We start from the raw sequence: 17,098 nt of genomic DNA on the forward strand, positions 1-17,098 counted from the left end.
GCTTACACAATGATGCAGCCTGAGAGGATCAGGGACATCTCTCCTGCTTTCATGTCCTTAGGGTTGACTCGCCCACAGGCCTGCCACCATGGTCAGTGCTACTGTGCTGCTCATTGAGGTTCAGGGCCTATTCTCCAGGATGTTCTAGCTGGTTAAGAGCAGGGCAGCTCTCCTGCCTGCCACAGGCAGCAAGGGGGTGGGGGTAGGGCACCTCACCCAAGCCACCCTAGGAAGACTAGAGATAGGGACAGATCTCCAGTGCTCACACATTTGGGGAAGGCTTATCTGCACCTCTACCAATAGAAGCAGCTGTATTTTTCTACCAGGCTAGGGGCCATGCCAACTCTCCCGAGTGTGTCAGCCATTGAGGGGTGGGGCCAATTCAGCACAGTGCCTCAGGTGGCAGTCCAGACCAGGGACATCTACATAGTCTTTGGTGATAACACAGGCTTGGGACATTAAAAGCTGCCATAGAACCCACAGATCCAGACATGACCTCCAGCAGCAGCATTGGCCTAGTCCTCATGTTCTCAAATGGTGGTGCAGGTCACTCAGATTAGCAAGTTGCCCACTGGCATGAAGTCCATCAGATATCTACACGGTCTCTAGTGGTAGTTCTGACCATGGACATCCACTTGTTCTTTAATGGTAACTCTGGTCATAGAGATATGCCCAGACCCTGGCTGTAGCAGAATCATGGACCTGGACATGGGCCCAGCCCAGGACCTCACCATGAATTCCAATATCTATCTGTTCCTAACTGCCATGGAGTCTCCAGTTCCATCTTTCTCCCATAGTGTGCCAACCCCTCAGTTTCACTCTTGCTTCCACCTCTCTACCACATGCTCTATTTTTCAATCTCTCCATCACACATTTGCCCTTCATAGTGGTTCACACGTGGTACTTGGGTGTCTTTCTTTCAGCCACCACAAGCCAGCCTGGGATCAGACACTTGGATGTCTTTCTTCTGGCCTCCCAGGATGACATGGCCAGGACTATTAACAGACATTTTTAATACACTAATTAACACGGATACTTTGGTCAAATACTGTTTTCCTATTTTCTTTGATGTGGGTGCAGGGTCTTCTAGACAAGCAATACATACTTGTAACTCCTTGAACATATCTCTAGCCCTATGATAGTGTTTTACACATTTTTTCAAAATATCAATAATTTGTATTCATTTGTTGGTTAATATTATTCCATTGTGTGAATACAGTATTATTGGTCAACCATTCTACAACAAACATTCCTGTGCATACCCCTCACTTGTTCCTTGCTCTATTTCAAACCATAACCTCTTTCTCTCTAATTGTTTTTTTATGTAAGTATGTGTGTGTGTGTGTGTGTGTGTGTGTGTGTGTGTGTGTGTGTGTTATCCATTTTGTTAGTCTTGCTCAGGGCTAGAAGATAGAAGCCAATGAACCAGCTTTTACTTTCATTGATTTTTCTGTTAATCTCTATTTGTTATTATATTAATTTCCATTTTAATATATATTTTATATTTATTTACTTGCAAGCTTGAAATAGATCAAATTACCATTAGTAGATGATTGGTTGACCAATAATTGTGTATTCACACAATGGAATAACAATAATTCATAAAAGAATACAAATTATTGATATTTTGAACAAGTGTATAAAACACTGTGGTTGGGCTGGAGGAAATGTCTCAGCAGTTACAAGTATGTGTTGCTCTTCTACAAGACCCTGCACCCACATCAGGGAGAGTGCAACCACCAGTAACTCTAGCTCCAGGATTATCTGACTCCTCTGGCCTCTGTAGGTACCTATACTCATGCGCACATACCCATACAGAGACACAAATATACATACATAGAAGTAAAAATAATACAAATAAAACAATAAAACATTGTACTTCCTAAACGACATCTTATATCAAAAATTCAGGTGACAGCAGATGCTGGCGAGGATGTGGAGAAAGAGGAACACTCCTCCATTGTTGGTGGGATTGCAAGCTTGTACAACCATTCTAGAAATCAGTCTGGTGGTTCCTCAGAAAATTGTACATGGTACTACCAGAGGATCCCGCAATACCTCTCCTGGGCATATATCCAGAAGATGTTCCAACTAGTAAGAAAGAAAAATGCTCCACTATGTTCATAGCAGCCTTATTTATAATAGCCAGAAGCTGGAAAGAACCCAGATGCCCCTCAACAGAGGAATGGATACAGAAAATGTGGTACATTTACACAATGGAGTACTACTCAGCTATTAAGAAGAATGAATTTCTGAAATTCCTAGGCAAATGGTTGGACCTGGAGGGCATTATCCTGAGTGAGGTAACCCAATCAAAAAAGAACTCAAATGATATGTACTCACTGATAAGTGGATATTAGCCCAGAAAGTTAGAATACCCAAGATATAAGATACAATTTGCAAAGCACATAAAACTCAAGAAGAACAAAGACCAAAGTGTGGACACTTTGCCCCTTCTTAGAATTGGGAACAAAACACTCATGGAAGGAGTTACTGAGACAAAGTTTAAAGTTGAGACAAAAGGATGGTCCATGTAGAGATTGCCATATCCAGGGATCCATCCCATAATCAGCCTTCAAACGCTGACACCATTGCATACAGTAGCAAGATTTTGCTGAAAGGACCCTGATACAGCTGTCTCTTGTGAGACTAGGCCGGGGCCTAGCAAAGACATAAGTGAATGCTCACAGTCAGCTATTGGATAGATCACAGGGCCCCCAATGGAGGAGCTAGAGAAAGTACCCAAGGAGCTAAAGGGATCTGCAACCCTGTAGGTGCAACAACATTATGAACTAACCAGTATCCCGGAGCTCTTGTCTCTAGCTGCATATGTATCAAAAGATGGCCTAGTTGGCCATCACTGGAAAGAGAGGCCCATTGGACTTGCAAACTTTATATGCCCCAGTACAAGGGAACGCCGTGGCCAAAAAGTAGGAGTGGGTGGGTAGGGGAGTGGGGGGGGGGGGAGGGTATGGGGGACTTTTGGGATAGCACTGGAAATGTAAATGAGGAAAATACCTAATTAAAAAATGACAAAAAAAGAAATCTTATGAATATAATAGATTTTATGACACGTGAAAGTCTCAAATCTGATATTAAAGAAAACAACGAACTCCTCAGCATAGTGCAAGGCAAGGCTGACTAGGGAGGGCTGTGTGTAAATTTCCCTGGCTGATGTTAACTCCTGTGATGGGAGATGTTCTAATTACACAACTTTATGAATTTCCTAGCACTTCAAACAAACATGGAAGGCATTTTTTTTACATTTTTGTTAAAATGCATAGAATAAAGCAGATAAAAATAATGAATAGTTGCTATTGGTTTGTGAGCAGTAATAATTATAGGAAAATATAATGATATCTGAAGTTTCCTTTAATACTTATAGATTATACATAATGGATATATCAACCCATAAGTAAATAAATGATGAAGCAAATGTAAATTTATTATAGGTACCTAATATCCTTTACAAAAGGGGTGGCAACAGTAATTCTAGCCACCCATGCTCAGCAGACTTTTTTACTGACATGTCAAGGTCTTAAATATAGTCACTTCTACAGAGTACATCTTTTATTTTAATACATTTTATAGAAAATAAATTCTTTTCTCATACAATATGTCCTGATTTCATTTTTCCCTCCCTCTATCCCTCCAAGTTCCTTCCCATCTCCTCTACCATCTGGATAACTCCCTTTTGGTCTCCCATTTCAAAAGAATAGGCTTCTAAGAGATAATAACAAAACACAAATATTAAAATATAATAAGACAAAGACCATCACATCAAAATTGAAAAATGCATACACCAATAGAAGGAAAATAGCCTAAGAGAAAGCACAAGAATCAGAGACCCATTCCTTTACACACTGGAGAATACCATAAAAACACTAAAGCAACACCATAATGTATGTGCACAGGACTCTGTGCAGGATGTTGCAGGCCCTGTGTATGCTTTTTTAGTTTTTGTGAGTTCATATGAACTTGGTTTGGTTGATTTAGAGAGCTTTGTTCTCGGTGTCCTCTATGTCTCTGGCTCTTACATTATGTCTGCCTCCTCTTTTGCAGGGTTTCCTGAGCTTTGAGGGGAGTGATTTGACAGAGACCTTCCATTTAGAGCTGAGTGTTCCAAGGTTTCTCTCTCTCTGCATGTTATCTAGCTGCAGGTCTCTCTATTTGTTCCCATCTGTTGCAGGAAGAAGCTTCTCTAATGACAGCCGAAGAAGGCACTGATCTATGAGTATATTAGAATATCACTAGGAGTCGTTTTATTACCATGACCACTTTGGCCAACAACTCAATTGGATATAATCCAGTCTTGGTTCATTTGAGGGCAAGAGATGGCCAGTTGGGATTCTGTCTCTCCCATTTTTTAGAGACTTCATTAGGATCACCTTCATAAATTTTAGGAAGATTTCACTGTACTAGCTTCACATAGCAGCCCTTAAATACCCCTTAGTTCTAGCTGTGATTTACTGCACCCCCTCCCCTGTCCCTTACTCACTCCCCACCTGATCCTCCATTTCAGCATCCCTACCTCCATTCCACCCGTAAAATCTATTCTATTTTTACCTCCCAGAAAGGTGATATGTCCCCCACAGTCCCTTCCTCTATACCCAATCTCTCTGGCTCCACAGATTGAAGCTTTATAATTTACTTAATGACTAATATACCCATTGAAATCACCTATTATTAATTGGTTGATGACAGACTGTGTACTAAATTCCAGAAGTATGCTTTTTATTAAATAGTGTGCATCAGTGGTTGGGGTATATATATTTAGTATTGTAATGGCTTCTTGTTTAACTGCTCCCTTGATTAGAATAAGATGTTCCTGTTTATTTTATTTTATTTTTGATTAGTTTTGATTTGAAGTTTATTTTTTATATTATAATAGCAACACTTCCAGGTGCCATTTGCTTGGAGTACTTTCCATCCCTTCATGTTGTGGTTTTGCCTACCTTTGAATTTTCTTTCCTACTTTAACCTCTTAATTAATTTCAGTTTTCAAATCCTAGATTGTCTTAGTCATTTATTTTTCCTTTATTTTTGTTTTCTCAAGATAGGTTTTGTATACATTGGCTATCCTAGAACTTTCTCTGTCGACCAGGAAGGCCTGAAATTCAGAAATCCACCTCTTTCAGTCTCATAATTCTTGAGATTATAGCATGGTATAGCATACCTGGCTAGAGAACACTTTTATGTGCTCCTAAAGTTTACTTATCTTATTTTGTATAAGTTTTAGATAAGACTACGAATGTTGAATCTTTGGTATTAGTTAATGACAGAAGTAATTAGACAAAAGGTTTCTGATGGTCACAATTTCTTGAAAACAAAATGTCTCTTACTCTTTGATGGGGAAAGCCTGATAGTCACTTTCCAAAGATGCTCTGGAAAAAAATCTCATCAACTAACAATATGCTAAATTACTCAGATAAATTAAATTCACTAGTCAGCTGAAAAATAAGTTATCTTATCAAAGTAGACTTGTTACAACAATAAAAGTTCTTAAAAATAGGAGGCTAGATGAAAAAAGTTAAAATTTTGGACTTAAAAAGAAATATACATAAAACCATACTGGTGGGGAATACAGAGAAAAGAAGCTAGAAACCACAGAGAGAGAGTGGCTTCTGATTGTCTCTTAAACCTCTGGAACAGCTTTACACTATTTCCTCATTGGCTGCATCTCAATAAGAATTATACTGGACTTTAAACATTCATAGCTATAAGAGAATGATCCGTACTGCCTTAAGCTACTAACCTGTAGTAGTTTCTTATGGCACCAAAGGGAAACTAACAGAGTGTTATTTAATGTAACCATTGACTCCTTCATTCAGTGCTGGAAAACTGAGGTTATTCATACTATCTCACCATGTTTTTTTTCTAATTCTGCAAGATAACAATCCAAACTCATGGGTGCTATCTTTCAGCTGTTATCACAACCATGTCTTCCTCATGTTGAATCAAACTACCATGAGATGACCAGATAAGTCTGCAGAGAGAGCGGCTGGGCTAAGATATAACTGAAATACTCTGCTGACAACAGAGGTATCTAGACTGATTTTGGCGAGCTAAAGCCCAGAAAAGACTTTATCAGAAAATGGAAGTTTTCCATCTAAGACCATCAATGAGTCTACCAGCATGCTGCTTCATAACGTAAGACTCCTTGTGTCTCTCCATGGCATCTTCTAAACAGCTACACGTTACCACTTGATAATTTAAACTTTATTTTTGTATCTGTCTCTCATGACTGTCTGATTATCACTTTGAGGATGAGAGCTAGGTCATTCAGTTATTTAACTTCTGTTCCTTGATACCATTTTAGGCTTAATCATATACATCAGATGGGTAGATGAGTATATGGATAGTTGTTAAACAAGAACTTCCCAGAGTAGAATTCTTAGACACTGATAATTTAAATTCTCAAGACCAGAGAGACTGAAAGCAGTTGGACTGTGTACAGAGAGTGTGTCTGATGTATTCTTCATGGCGCATTTTATTTAGAAACCTCAAGTAACTTGATTTTATAGCTTTAGTGAGCCTTTTCTAAAATCCTTTAGTCACATTTTGATGGGAACTTTGGTGTCTTGATTTCACAGAGTATTTATTCTCCATTCCTCTCATCTTCCCTTATGCCTTTATATTTGATTAGATTCTATGCGCTTCCATAACAATCATTCAGTTAGCTGTACCCCTTAACTCTGGGTCTTTTATGTTTCCCTATTCTACTGGCACAATATTAATAATCTATAGGTAAATAAGCAGCTGTTTATTTAGAGAAGAAAAAACAATCACACTGATGGACTGATCGATTTCCAACTGAAAAATTCAGGTGGAGTTAAGGATAAAAGAGGGAAAACAAACTTTCACATTCATGGACTAAATGCTCAATATACCTAGCTCATTTCTTTTCAAGTTGAAAGATACCAGCTGCAGCTGCATTAGGAAGCACCTTGGAGCACTATGTTTTGGATCATAGGTGGTTTCAAAATGCGTACCATGGTCAATCTAAAGTGAATGCTGGAAAGCCTAATATCCCCTCCTCTTACCTTTATATCATCTCACAGAAAACAAAAATTAAAGATTTTGTTGCTTGCTTCTTTATCCATAGACCCTAATGGAAATAAATTTTTTATCATATGTGTTTACACAGCACAGTCACTAGATTCCTGTGACTACAAAACAGTCCCCTAATGACCAGTGTGATATTTTCCTTTTCTATTATGTCACACAGGAATTGTTTGCAGACAATATCATGGTCTCTGGTGCCAATTATGTATGTACTGCTTGGTCCTAAATAAACCTCTAGGGAAAACTTTAGTCAAAGAGTTTGCATAGGAGAGACCAACCATTTCTCATTATTTATAATAGAAAATTGTTTAATTAGTATAGTCTGATATTAAAACATTACTGAAAAGATCTAAAGAAGTAGAATTTATGAGGCTTCCATCGAATTTTCAATTTCAAAATTTTACTGCCACAGATGCTTGTTCTTCCTGCACTCAGGAAAATTGAAGGCTGTGAAAACACTACACATTTTTAATGTAGAATGCATTGATTGATCAAATATTTACGTTGTCATTAAAAACAGCTTCATGGAATGTTATACTGTTGTTTAAATGAATTTACACAAAAGATAATTGATAGGTAATCACAAAAGGGGTTGATTACAACACAAATAATTTTAAATTCTAAAAATGAATGAGAGAAAAATGGTTCAGAGAAAGAATTCCAACTATGACTGTTTTTTTTCAATAAAATATGTATAAAATGTGAGAATACAGGGTTAGATATGGCTTGGAGGTTAAGAGCATGAGTTGCTCTTCCAGAAGACCAGGGTTTGATTCCTAGTTCCTACATGGTAGGAGTCCCAGCTCCAGGGGATATGGCACACTCTTCTGACCTCCATGGGCACCAAGCAAGCACATGGTATACAGGTATACATGTAGACAAAATACTCATGCACATAAAATAGACAAATCTTAAAAAAGAAAACAAAAATGCTCAGGTCTAAAGTAAATAAAAATAAATTGTTTAAAAATACTATATGCAATATATTTTTTTAATAGTGAAATGGCCCAAGAGTATACTGAGTGCTTCATCTCCACAGGAGTAAGGCAATCCTGATTATCCTCAGTGGAGTATCCTTGTCAATAGATTCCTAGAAGATAATAGCCATTGTCTAAGATGTAATTTAGGTTATCTTCCAATTTGGCTGGGTTATAGTTCACTAGCAGAAGAGCCATGAAAGAATCCTGTTGGGAAGAGCATCCTTCCAACACCAGTCCCACTAGCTTCAATCAGTAAACTTCTGTAGAGCAGGAGGCTGTTTTTCAGACTGACATTATGGTGGATGCCAATGCTATCCTCATTCAGAGGGTTCCAGAAACTTCTATCGTTTTAATTTTAAAGGTTGCATTCAAAGAACACAGGACTTAGGTGAAAATATTTGTACTTACAGATGAAAAAAAAAGGTGGCCAATAAAAGGATAAAGAAAAAAAACAATAAAAAGTTTTGCTATCTTAGTGAATCCATTAATTTTTATACAGAAAATACTTGATAATGAGATGACAAAATTAATAAGTTTACAATATTATAATATAATCTTAAATTTACTTAGTATACTGCCATTTACCTGTAAGAGCAGAATTTACTGTTTGTAAATTCAAATATTTCAGGACCACCAATGTGTTTTAGCAATCAGTTTTTTCATGGCTTCTTTAACCTCTTTGTTTCTGAAACTGTAGATGAGGGGATTCAACATGGGGATCACCACTGTGTAAAACACAGACACCACTTTGTTCTGGTCTGTGGAGTAGCTGGACTGGGGCATCACATAAATGAATGTGATGGTCCCAAAGAACAGAGTGACTGCAGTGAGGTGGGAAGTGCAGGTGGAGAAGGCCTTCTGGCGACCTTCAGTAGAGCGCATCTTCAGGATTGACACAAGGATGTAGACATAAGACAGAGCAATGATAAACACAGTGACCACAATGATGGATCCCGAAGAGATTGCTGGAATGACTTCAAAAGAAAAGTCATGAGAACAAGAAAGCTTCAATAGTGGTGAATAGTCACAGAAAAAGTGATTAATTTTATTTGGCCCACAAAATGACAGATTTAAGGAGCAACCAGTAAATATCCAAGCATTCACCCATCCACCTAGGTAGGAAGTTCCAACTAGGAGGATGCAGACTGTGGAGGACATCTGTGTTGAGTAGAGCAAAGGTGAGCAGATGGCCACATAGCGGTCATAGGCCATGGAAGCTAGCAAGAAAGATTCAGATGTCCCAAATGCCACCACAATACAGAGTTGAGCCACACAGCCAGCCACAGGGATAAATGTTCCCTTTCTGAGAAAGCCCCTCAGCATGATGGGTGTAACTGAGCTGGAGTACCCAATGTCTAGAAAGGCCAAATGGCTAAGGAAAAGGTACATGGGGGTGTGAAGCTGAGGGCTGGTTCTGATTAGCACAATTATGTTCAAGTTACCCATTAAAGTAACAGAATAGACGATTAGAAACATAACAAATAAAATGACACTGACTGTAATATCATCTGTTAACCCTAAAAGAATGAATTCTGTTACAACTGTGTAGTTTCCAGGCTCCATCTCTGTCAGGAAAGAAAAATAAGAAGGTATTAGAATGGAATCCAGGATTGCCACTTGCATATTGTTCTCATTATATAAATGACAAAACATAGGTAGTTACATGTGTACAGGAACATGCTGTTGTGTGGTACCTCATGAAAGAACTTCAGCTTATAAAATTCAATGATTCATGGTCATTTATGATTAGAAAAATTTGTTTCTTTGATATAGTTCAATCATATGTTCTTCATGTTGCTAGTTTATATTTCAGTGAGCAATAGAGATCTACTGAAATGGGGAAAATATCTTTTCTTTCTAAAGGTCAGTGACAAGGCAGGTGAACTCAGGTCTTTGGCTTTATGACTGACAACTTGTGGAGTTTTAAACAATTAGCATATAAAACAGAAAACCCACCATTACTTCATCATAAGGTGCTTCAGCATGTACCTCATAGAATTCTTATTTTGAATAGGATGAATATAGAAAATAATACTATGTATTGAGCATAGGTAAATGTGGGACAAATTATCAATGCCTTAACACAACCTAATACTTAATTTGTAATACAAAAATGAGAAATAGTCATCATGTATCAGCAGGAAAAAAACCCCGTTACCTGTCTGTTTCTGTGACTCAACAAGAAAGATAAATGGCATGGAATTGGCAATGTAAAGCAAGGTTATGTTTATGAGAAACAGTGCCTTTTGGGATATAACCCCTTGAGTACTTGACTTGCTTGTTAAAATTCCAATGATAATCCATCTGGACTATGAAAATTACAGATGTTTGTATTTGAATAAATATGTATTATCTGCTAGTTACTTTTTGTCTGCATCAACTTTTTTTGTTGAAAACCTTTCATGAATTCCTAAAATCTATTCCAACTCTCTTGGAAGTAGCAAAAGTGAACAAGGGTGCACTATGTATAATCAGTTTCAACTCAAAGTTGAAAACTTTCAGGAAATGATTTTTTTTATGCCTCTGTGGATGACACCATCTTTGTTTGTTTGTTTGTTTTTTATTAGTTAAATTTTCAGTTTTAAGTAGTTGCAGTCCTGATATTAAATTTGACAGATTTATGAAAAAATAAAAACATAGGTCACAATTACTGCTGAATATAAATATAAAACTTTTCCATAAATTACCTAGCAAAGTGAATTTAACAACAGAAGACCATATACTCTAAGTTTATGTATAACATATAAGAATGCTGTAGCATAAGCAAATTAATGTGATATAAAATAAATAATAAATATCACTGAATTATCTCTGTAAGTTTAAAAAGGCCTAGGATACAAGCACTTTTATAATTTAGTTTCTCAAACAGCAAGGTCTGAATAAAATAACTTGTTTCACAATAATAAAAGTTGCATATTACCACCTCATAACAAACATTATACATAGAGGTCAAATTTTGATGCCTTCATACAGTCACATAGGGGAAACGTGGGTCAACTTCTGATACTTGAATTCATAGTAGTACTGAAAGTCCTAGTTTGGATAATTGGACAAAATACAGTAAAAGAAACATGTAAGAAAAGGAAAAGAGGTGGATTTTCTTTGAATATCTATGACTTTTTTTTATAAAACCCCAAAAATTTGCTCAAAAAACTAAAATGTATAATCAAAGTTGTATGCCTTGTAACAAAACAACCAAGTTGATTGCTTTTCTGTAGAGGGACTATGAACTACTTGAGAAGAAAACTCAGAAAAGAAACTTCTCCCTCCCTCCCTCCCTCCCTCCCTCCCTCCCTCCCTCCCTCCCTTTCTTCCTTCCTTCCTTCCCTCCCTCTCTTCTTCTTCTTCTTCTTCTTCTTCTTCTTCTTCTTCTTCTTCTTCTTCTTCTTCTTCTTCTTCTTCTTCTTCTTTTTCTGATTCTTCTGATTCTTCTGATTGATTCTTCTTCTGCTTCTGCTCCTTCTGCTTCTTCTTCTTCTTCCTCTTCGGTTTATAGACTAGAGTTTATTAAGGGCATGGGGAGGGGAGTTAAGAGGGTAATAGAGGTAGAAAGAGAGAGAGAGAAAGAGAGAGAGAGAGAGAGAGAGAGAGAGAGAGAGAGAGAGAGAGAGAGAGAAAAGAAGAAGAAGAAGAAGAAGAAGAAGAAGAAGAAGAAGAAGAAGAAGAAGAAGAAGAAGAAGAAGAAGAAGAAGAAGAAGAAGAAGAAGAAGAAAAGGAGTAGAGGCTGACCATGAGCACATGGGGAAGGGGGGAACAGAAAGCAAGAGCAAGAGAAAGCAAGAGAGCAAGAGAAGAAACCCATTTCTAAGAACTTAAACAAGATGAAGCACACAGGAAAAAACACAGGAAGGTGTTGCACTGACAGCTTCAAGAAGGTGATGAATAAAACTGCCACAGATGTGAATTAATGGTGTAACATCTTTGGCTCATGCACTGAGAGATTTAATATTGTTAAATGTTAACAGTATCCATTGTAATTATAAAGTCACCCAAACCCTACCAAAACCTTGAAGACATTCTTTATATAAACAGAAATACAAACTCAACAATTCCTATTCACTCAAGAAACCCTCAAAATCCTCAAAATTATATTGAGAAACAACATAGCTGAAGTGTCATAATTGGTGTTTTCAAAGTATGTTTATTTTTGGTTGTGAATATAGCTTTTTGTTATCCAAGGCTTAATAACCTCCAAACTTACTTTGCACATGTCCATCTTTTATTTCTAGGCATTCTGCAAATTTCAGCTGCTTGAGCGGTTTCTTCTGTTGGTCACTGAACTGATTACCCTACTCTGCACTTGTTCCACAGAAGAATCCCTCCTCCATTTTGCTGCCTTGCTGGGAGATCGCTCATCAATCTAGCTTTTAATGGCTGAGCTATCTCTCCAGGCTTCCAAAGTATGTGCCAAGGCTACAGTGACTAAAACTATATGGTGCTGGTTTAAAGAAGATACAGAGACCCAGGAAAGAATGAATATTCATCTCTGCAAGCCCCATGAACTCTTGTCAGTTGATTCACGTCATGTCCCTGATCCCACTGGTTCCTCAATCCTTCCTCTCCATCATCCACAGGACTTCTGATTTCTGTATATATGTTTGTCTGTGAGACTGTGCTTCTGTTCCTATCTGTTGGTGGATGAAGCCACTCTCTGCTTTCTTTGATGACCATTATGCTTGGCTCCAGTCCCAGAAAACTGTGCAGGCAAGACAAACTGTAGGTCAAAGGTTTTGTGGCTGGGTTGATGTCCTAATCCCTCCACTTGAGGTCTTGCTTGATTTCATAAATTTTAGGAGATAGTTCAGGCCCTGTGTGTTCCATTGCTAGGAGTCTTTGCTAAGGTTACTTTTACAGATTTCATTGAGTTTGGACTAGGTTTCTACCTCACCACTGAAATGCCTCCAATACCAGTCTTTTCTCCCAGTATTTTATCTCTTCCCCCATCTGATCCCTCCTGTTCTCACCCCCATGTTCCACCAGGCTACTCGTAAAAGGGATTTGGGAGCCTGTAAGGGTCTGGTATTGGTTCTATGCATATATGGTATAGCTGAGTAGCTTGGTGTTCTTATGGGAAACCTGGTGGTGGGAGCAAGGGCTGCCTCTTACTCCTTTGCCTATTTGTAGGACCCTTTCCTCCTTAGTGGGTTGCTTTGTCCTGCCTTGATATGATGGTATGTGCCTGATCTTATTCTAGCTGTGTATGCAGTGTTTAGTTGATGTCACTGGGAAGCTGCTATTTTCTGAAGGTTGGTAAAGGGACAGTAGATCTGGGGTAAAGTAGAGAGGGCAGGGGAGGGGAGGGCAACAGAGAGGAGAGGGACAAATCTAGGGAAAGTGGAGGGAGGGAAACTTTAGTCAGGATGTATATATAAGAGAATAATAATAATGAAAAGAATAAGCTCTCACCTATATACTGAATAATCTTTGAAGACTGTGTCATTGTCACACAGCAGATAATGGAATTTCTCATTAACTCATGGCTGAGAAAACTAAATAACTAAATGTAAAAGGATGAAGTCCAACCTCAGCCTTATACGATATAAAAAAATCAACTCAACAGGATTGATGTCATACCTGAAAACATAAATACTCTAGAATCATGCATGGGCAGCCAATTTATGATATTTGCCTGAGGAGTTATTTTTTGCACATGAAACTTAAAGATACAAATAGCAAAACAAAAACCAAATCAGTTTCCATCAAAGCCTCCCCAGAGCAAAGAGAAATACTTAAGAGAAGGAAGCAACAGTCATGGAACTTGAAAATATTTGCAGATCACATATCCAAAAAGAGTTACTTTGCCAAAAATAAGCAAAGAATTCTTTGAACTGAAAAATTCGTGATTTATAAATGGATTGGAGCTGGAAAGATGTCTCAGCAGTTAAGAGCCCTAGCACCCGGGGTGAGTGAGTGGACTGCAGAAGCAATACAGCTTCTGGGACAGGCAGAAGTGACACAGCTTCTGGGACAGGCCCAGTTTTGGGCTTCAGACATCCCGGCACCTTCCCTTCCAGAGGAGAGGTGGCAGCCCAGGAGGGCTGTGACCCCTAGAGCAGGTGAGGGAGCCATGTTGTCTCCCAGGTCCCTCTGAGACCAGACTGTGCAGATCAGCTCCCGGACTGCAGAGGGTGAGCAAGCAGGCTGCAGAAGCAACTCAGATTTTGGGACAGGCAGAAGTGACACAGCTTCTGGGACAGATCCCCATTTCGGGCTCCAGAGATCCGGGCACCTTCCCTGCCAGAGGAGAGGTGACCACCTGGGAGGTCTCTGACCTCCAGATCAGGTGAGGGAACCATCTTGTGTCTTGGATCCCTCGGAGACCAGTCTGTGCAGGTGAGCTTGAAGATTGCAGAGGCAACCCATCTTCTGGGACAGGCCCTGTTTCAGGCCTTTATCTTCAGCCAGGAGGCAGGTCTGAATGCCAGACCTCTGTGCACCTTCCCTGCAAGAGGAGTGCTTGCCTGAAGAGAGTACTCTGACCACTGAGACTCAGAAGAGAGCTGGACTCCCAGGACAGAGGCTAACAGAATCACAGGAGGAACAGGCTCCAGTCAGAGACGACTATAACAACTAAGTCCAGAGATTACCAGATGGAGAAAGGAAAACATAAGAATCTTACCAACAGAAACCAAGACCACTCACCATCATCAGAACCCACCACTCCCACCTCAGCCAGTCCTGGATACCCCAACATACACAAAAAGCAAGATTCAGATTCAAAAATCATATCTCATGATGCTGGTAGAGGACCTTAAGAATGGCATTAATAACTCACTTAAAGAAATACAGCAGAACACTGCTAAACAGGTAGAAGTCCTTAAAGAATCATAGGAAAACACTGCTAAACAGGTGGAAGTCCTTAAAGAGGAAACACAAAAATCCCTTAAAGAGTTACAGGAAAACACAACCAAACAGGTGATGGAATTGAACAAAATTATTCAAGACCTAAAAAGGGAAGTAGAAACAGTAAAGAAAACCCAAAGTGAGACAACTCTGGAGATAGAAACCCTAGGAAAGAAATAAGGAACCATAGATGTGAGCATCAGCAACAGAATACAAGAGATGGAAGAGAGAATCTCAGGTACAGAAAACCCAATAGAGAACATGGGCACAACAATTAAAGAAAATGCAAAATGCAAAAAGATCCTAACTGAAAACATCCAGGAAATCCAGGATACCATGAGAAGACCAAACCTACAGATAATAGGGGTAGATGAGAATGAAGATTTTCAACTTAAAGGGCCAGCAAATATCACCAACAAAAGTATAGAAGAAGACTTCCCAAACCTAAAGAAAGGGATTCCCATGAACATACAAGAAGCCTACAGAACTCCAAATAGACTGGACCAGAAAAGAAATTTCTCCCAACACATAATAATCAGAATAACAAATGCATTAAATAAAGATAGACTATTAAAAGCAGTAAGGGAAAAAGATCAAGTAACATACAAAGGCAGGCCTATTAGAATTACACCAGACTTCTCACTAGAGACTATGAAAGCCAGAAGATCCTGGACAGATGTTATACAGACCCTAAGAGAACATAAATGCCAGCCCAGGCTGCTATACCCAGCAAAATGTTCAAATAACACAGATGGAGAAACCAAAGTATTCCATGATAAAACCAAATTCATACAATATCTTTCCACGAATCCAGCCCTTGAAAGGATAATAATGGGAAAACACCAACACAAGGATGGAAACTACACCCTAGAAAAAGCAAGAAAGTCATCCTTCAACAAACCTAAAAGAAGACAACTGCAAGAACAGAATCCCAACTTTAACAAAAAAATAACAGGAAGCAACAATTACTTTTCTTTAATTTCTCTTAATATCAATGTACTCAATTCCCCACTAAAACGACATAAACTAATAAACTGGTTAAACAAACAGGACCAAACATTTGCTGCTTACAGGATACCCTCCTCAGGGAAAAAGACAGACACTATCTCAGAGTGAAAGGCTGGAAAACAATTTTCCAAGCAAATGGTCTGAAGAAACAAGTTGGAGTAGCCATTCTAATATCGATTAAAATTGACTTTCAACCCAAAGTTATCAAAAAAGACAAGGAGGGGCACTTCATACACATCAAAGGTAAAATCTACCAAGATGAACCCTCAATTCTGAATATCTATGCTCCAAATGCAAGAGCAGCCACATTCATTAAAGAAACTTTAGTAAAGCTCAAAGCACACATTGCACCTCACACAATAATAGTGGGAGACTTCAACACCCCACCCTCACCAATGGACAGATCCTGGAAATAGAAACTGAACAGAGACACATGGACACTAACAGAAGTTATGAAACAAATGAATTTAATAGATATCTATAGAAAATTTTATCCTAAAACAAAAAAATATACCTTCTTCTCAGCACCACATAGTACCATCTCCAAAACTGACCATATAATCGGTCAGAAAACAGGCCTCAACACATACTAAAATATTGAAATTATCCTATGAATCCTTTCAGATCACCAGGGACTAAGGCTGATCTTCAATAACAGCATAAACTATAGAAAGCCAACATTCACGTGGAAACTGAACGACACTCTACTCAATGATACCTTGGTCAAGGAAGAAATAAATTAAGACTTTTTAGAGTTTAATGAAAACGAAGCCACAACATACCCAAACTTATGGGACACAATGAAGGCAGACCTAAGAGGAAAACTTATAGCCCTGAGTGCCTCCAAAAAGAAACTAGAGAGAGCATACACTAGCAGCCTGACAGCATACCTAGAAGCTCTAGAACTAAAGGAAGCAAATTCATCCAAGAGGAGTAGACAGCAGGAAATAATCAAACTAAGGGCTGAAATCAACCAAGTGGAAACAAAAAGAACTATTTAAAGAATCAAACAAACGAGGAGCTGGTTCTTTGAGAAAATCAACAAGATAGATAACCCCTTAGTCAGACTAACTAGAGGGCATAGGGACAGTATTATAATTCACAAAATCAAAAATGAAAAATGAAACATAACAACAGAACCTGAGGAACTCCAAAACATCATCAGATCCTACTACAAAAGGCTTACTCAACAAAACTGGAAA

The 17,098-nt window shown here is 38.6% G+C and overlaps 1 protein-coding gene across 1 annotated transcript; it reads right to left on the reverse strand.

The window, feature by feature from the left end:
* Window positions 1-8,669: 8,669 nt before the first annotated feature.
* Window positions 8,670-9,697, reverse strand: Olfr480 (olfactory receptor 480). The gene has a single exon (NM_020291.2). It carries the CDS (start codon window positions 9,606-9,608, stop codon window positions 8,670-8,672), a length of 939 nt encoding a protein of 312 aa, NP_064687.2. The 5' UTR covers window positions 9,609-9,697.
* Between the last annotated feature and the right edge of the window lie 7,401 nt (window positions 9,698-17,098).

The sequence above is a fragment of the Mus musculus genome, chromosome 7, assembly GCF_000001635.26.
Source record: "Mus musculus strain C57BL/6J chromosome 7, GRCm38.p6 C57BL/6J".
In the NCBI taxonomy this organism is placed as follows: Eukaryota; Metazoa; Chordata; class Mammalia; order Rodentia; family Muridae; genus Mus; species Mus musculus.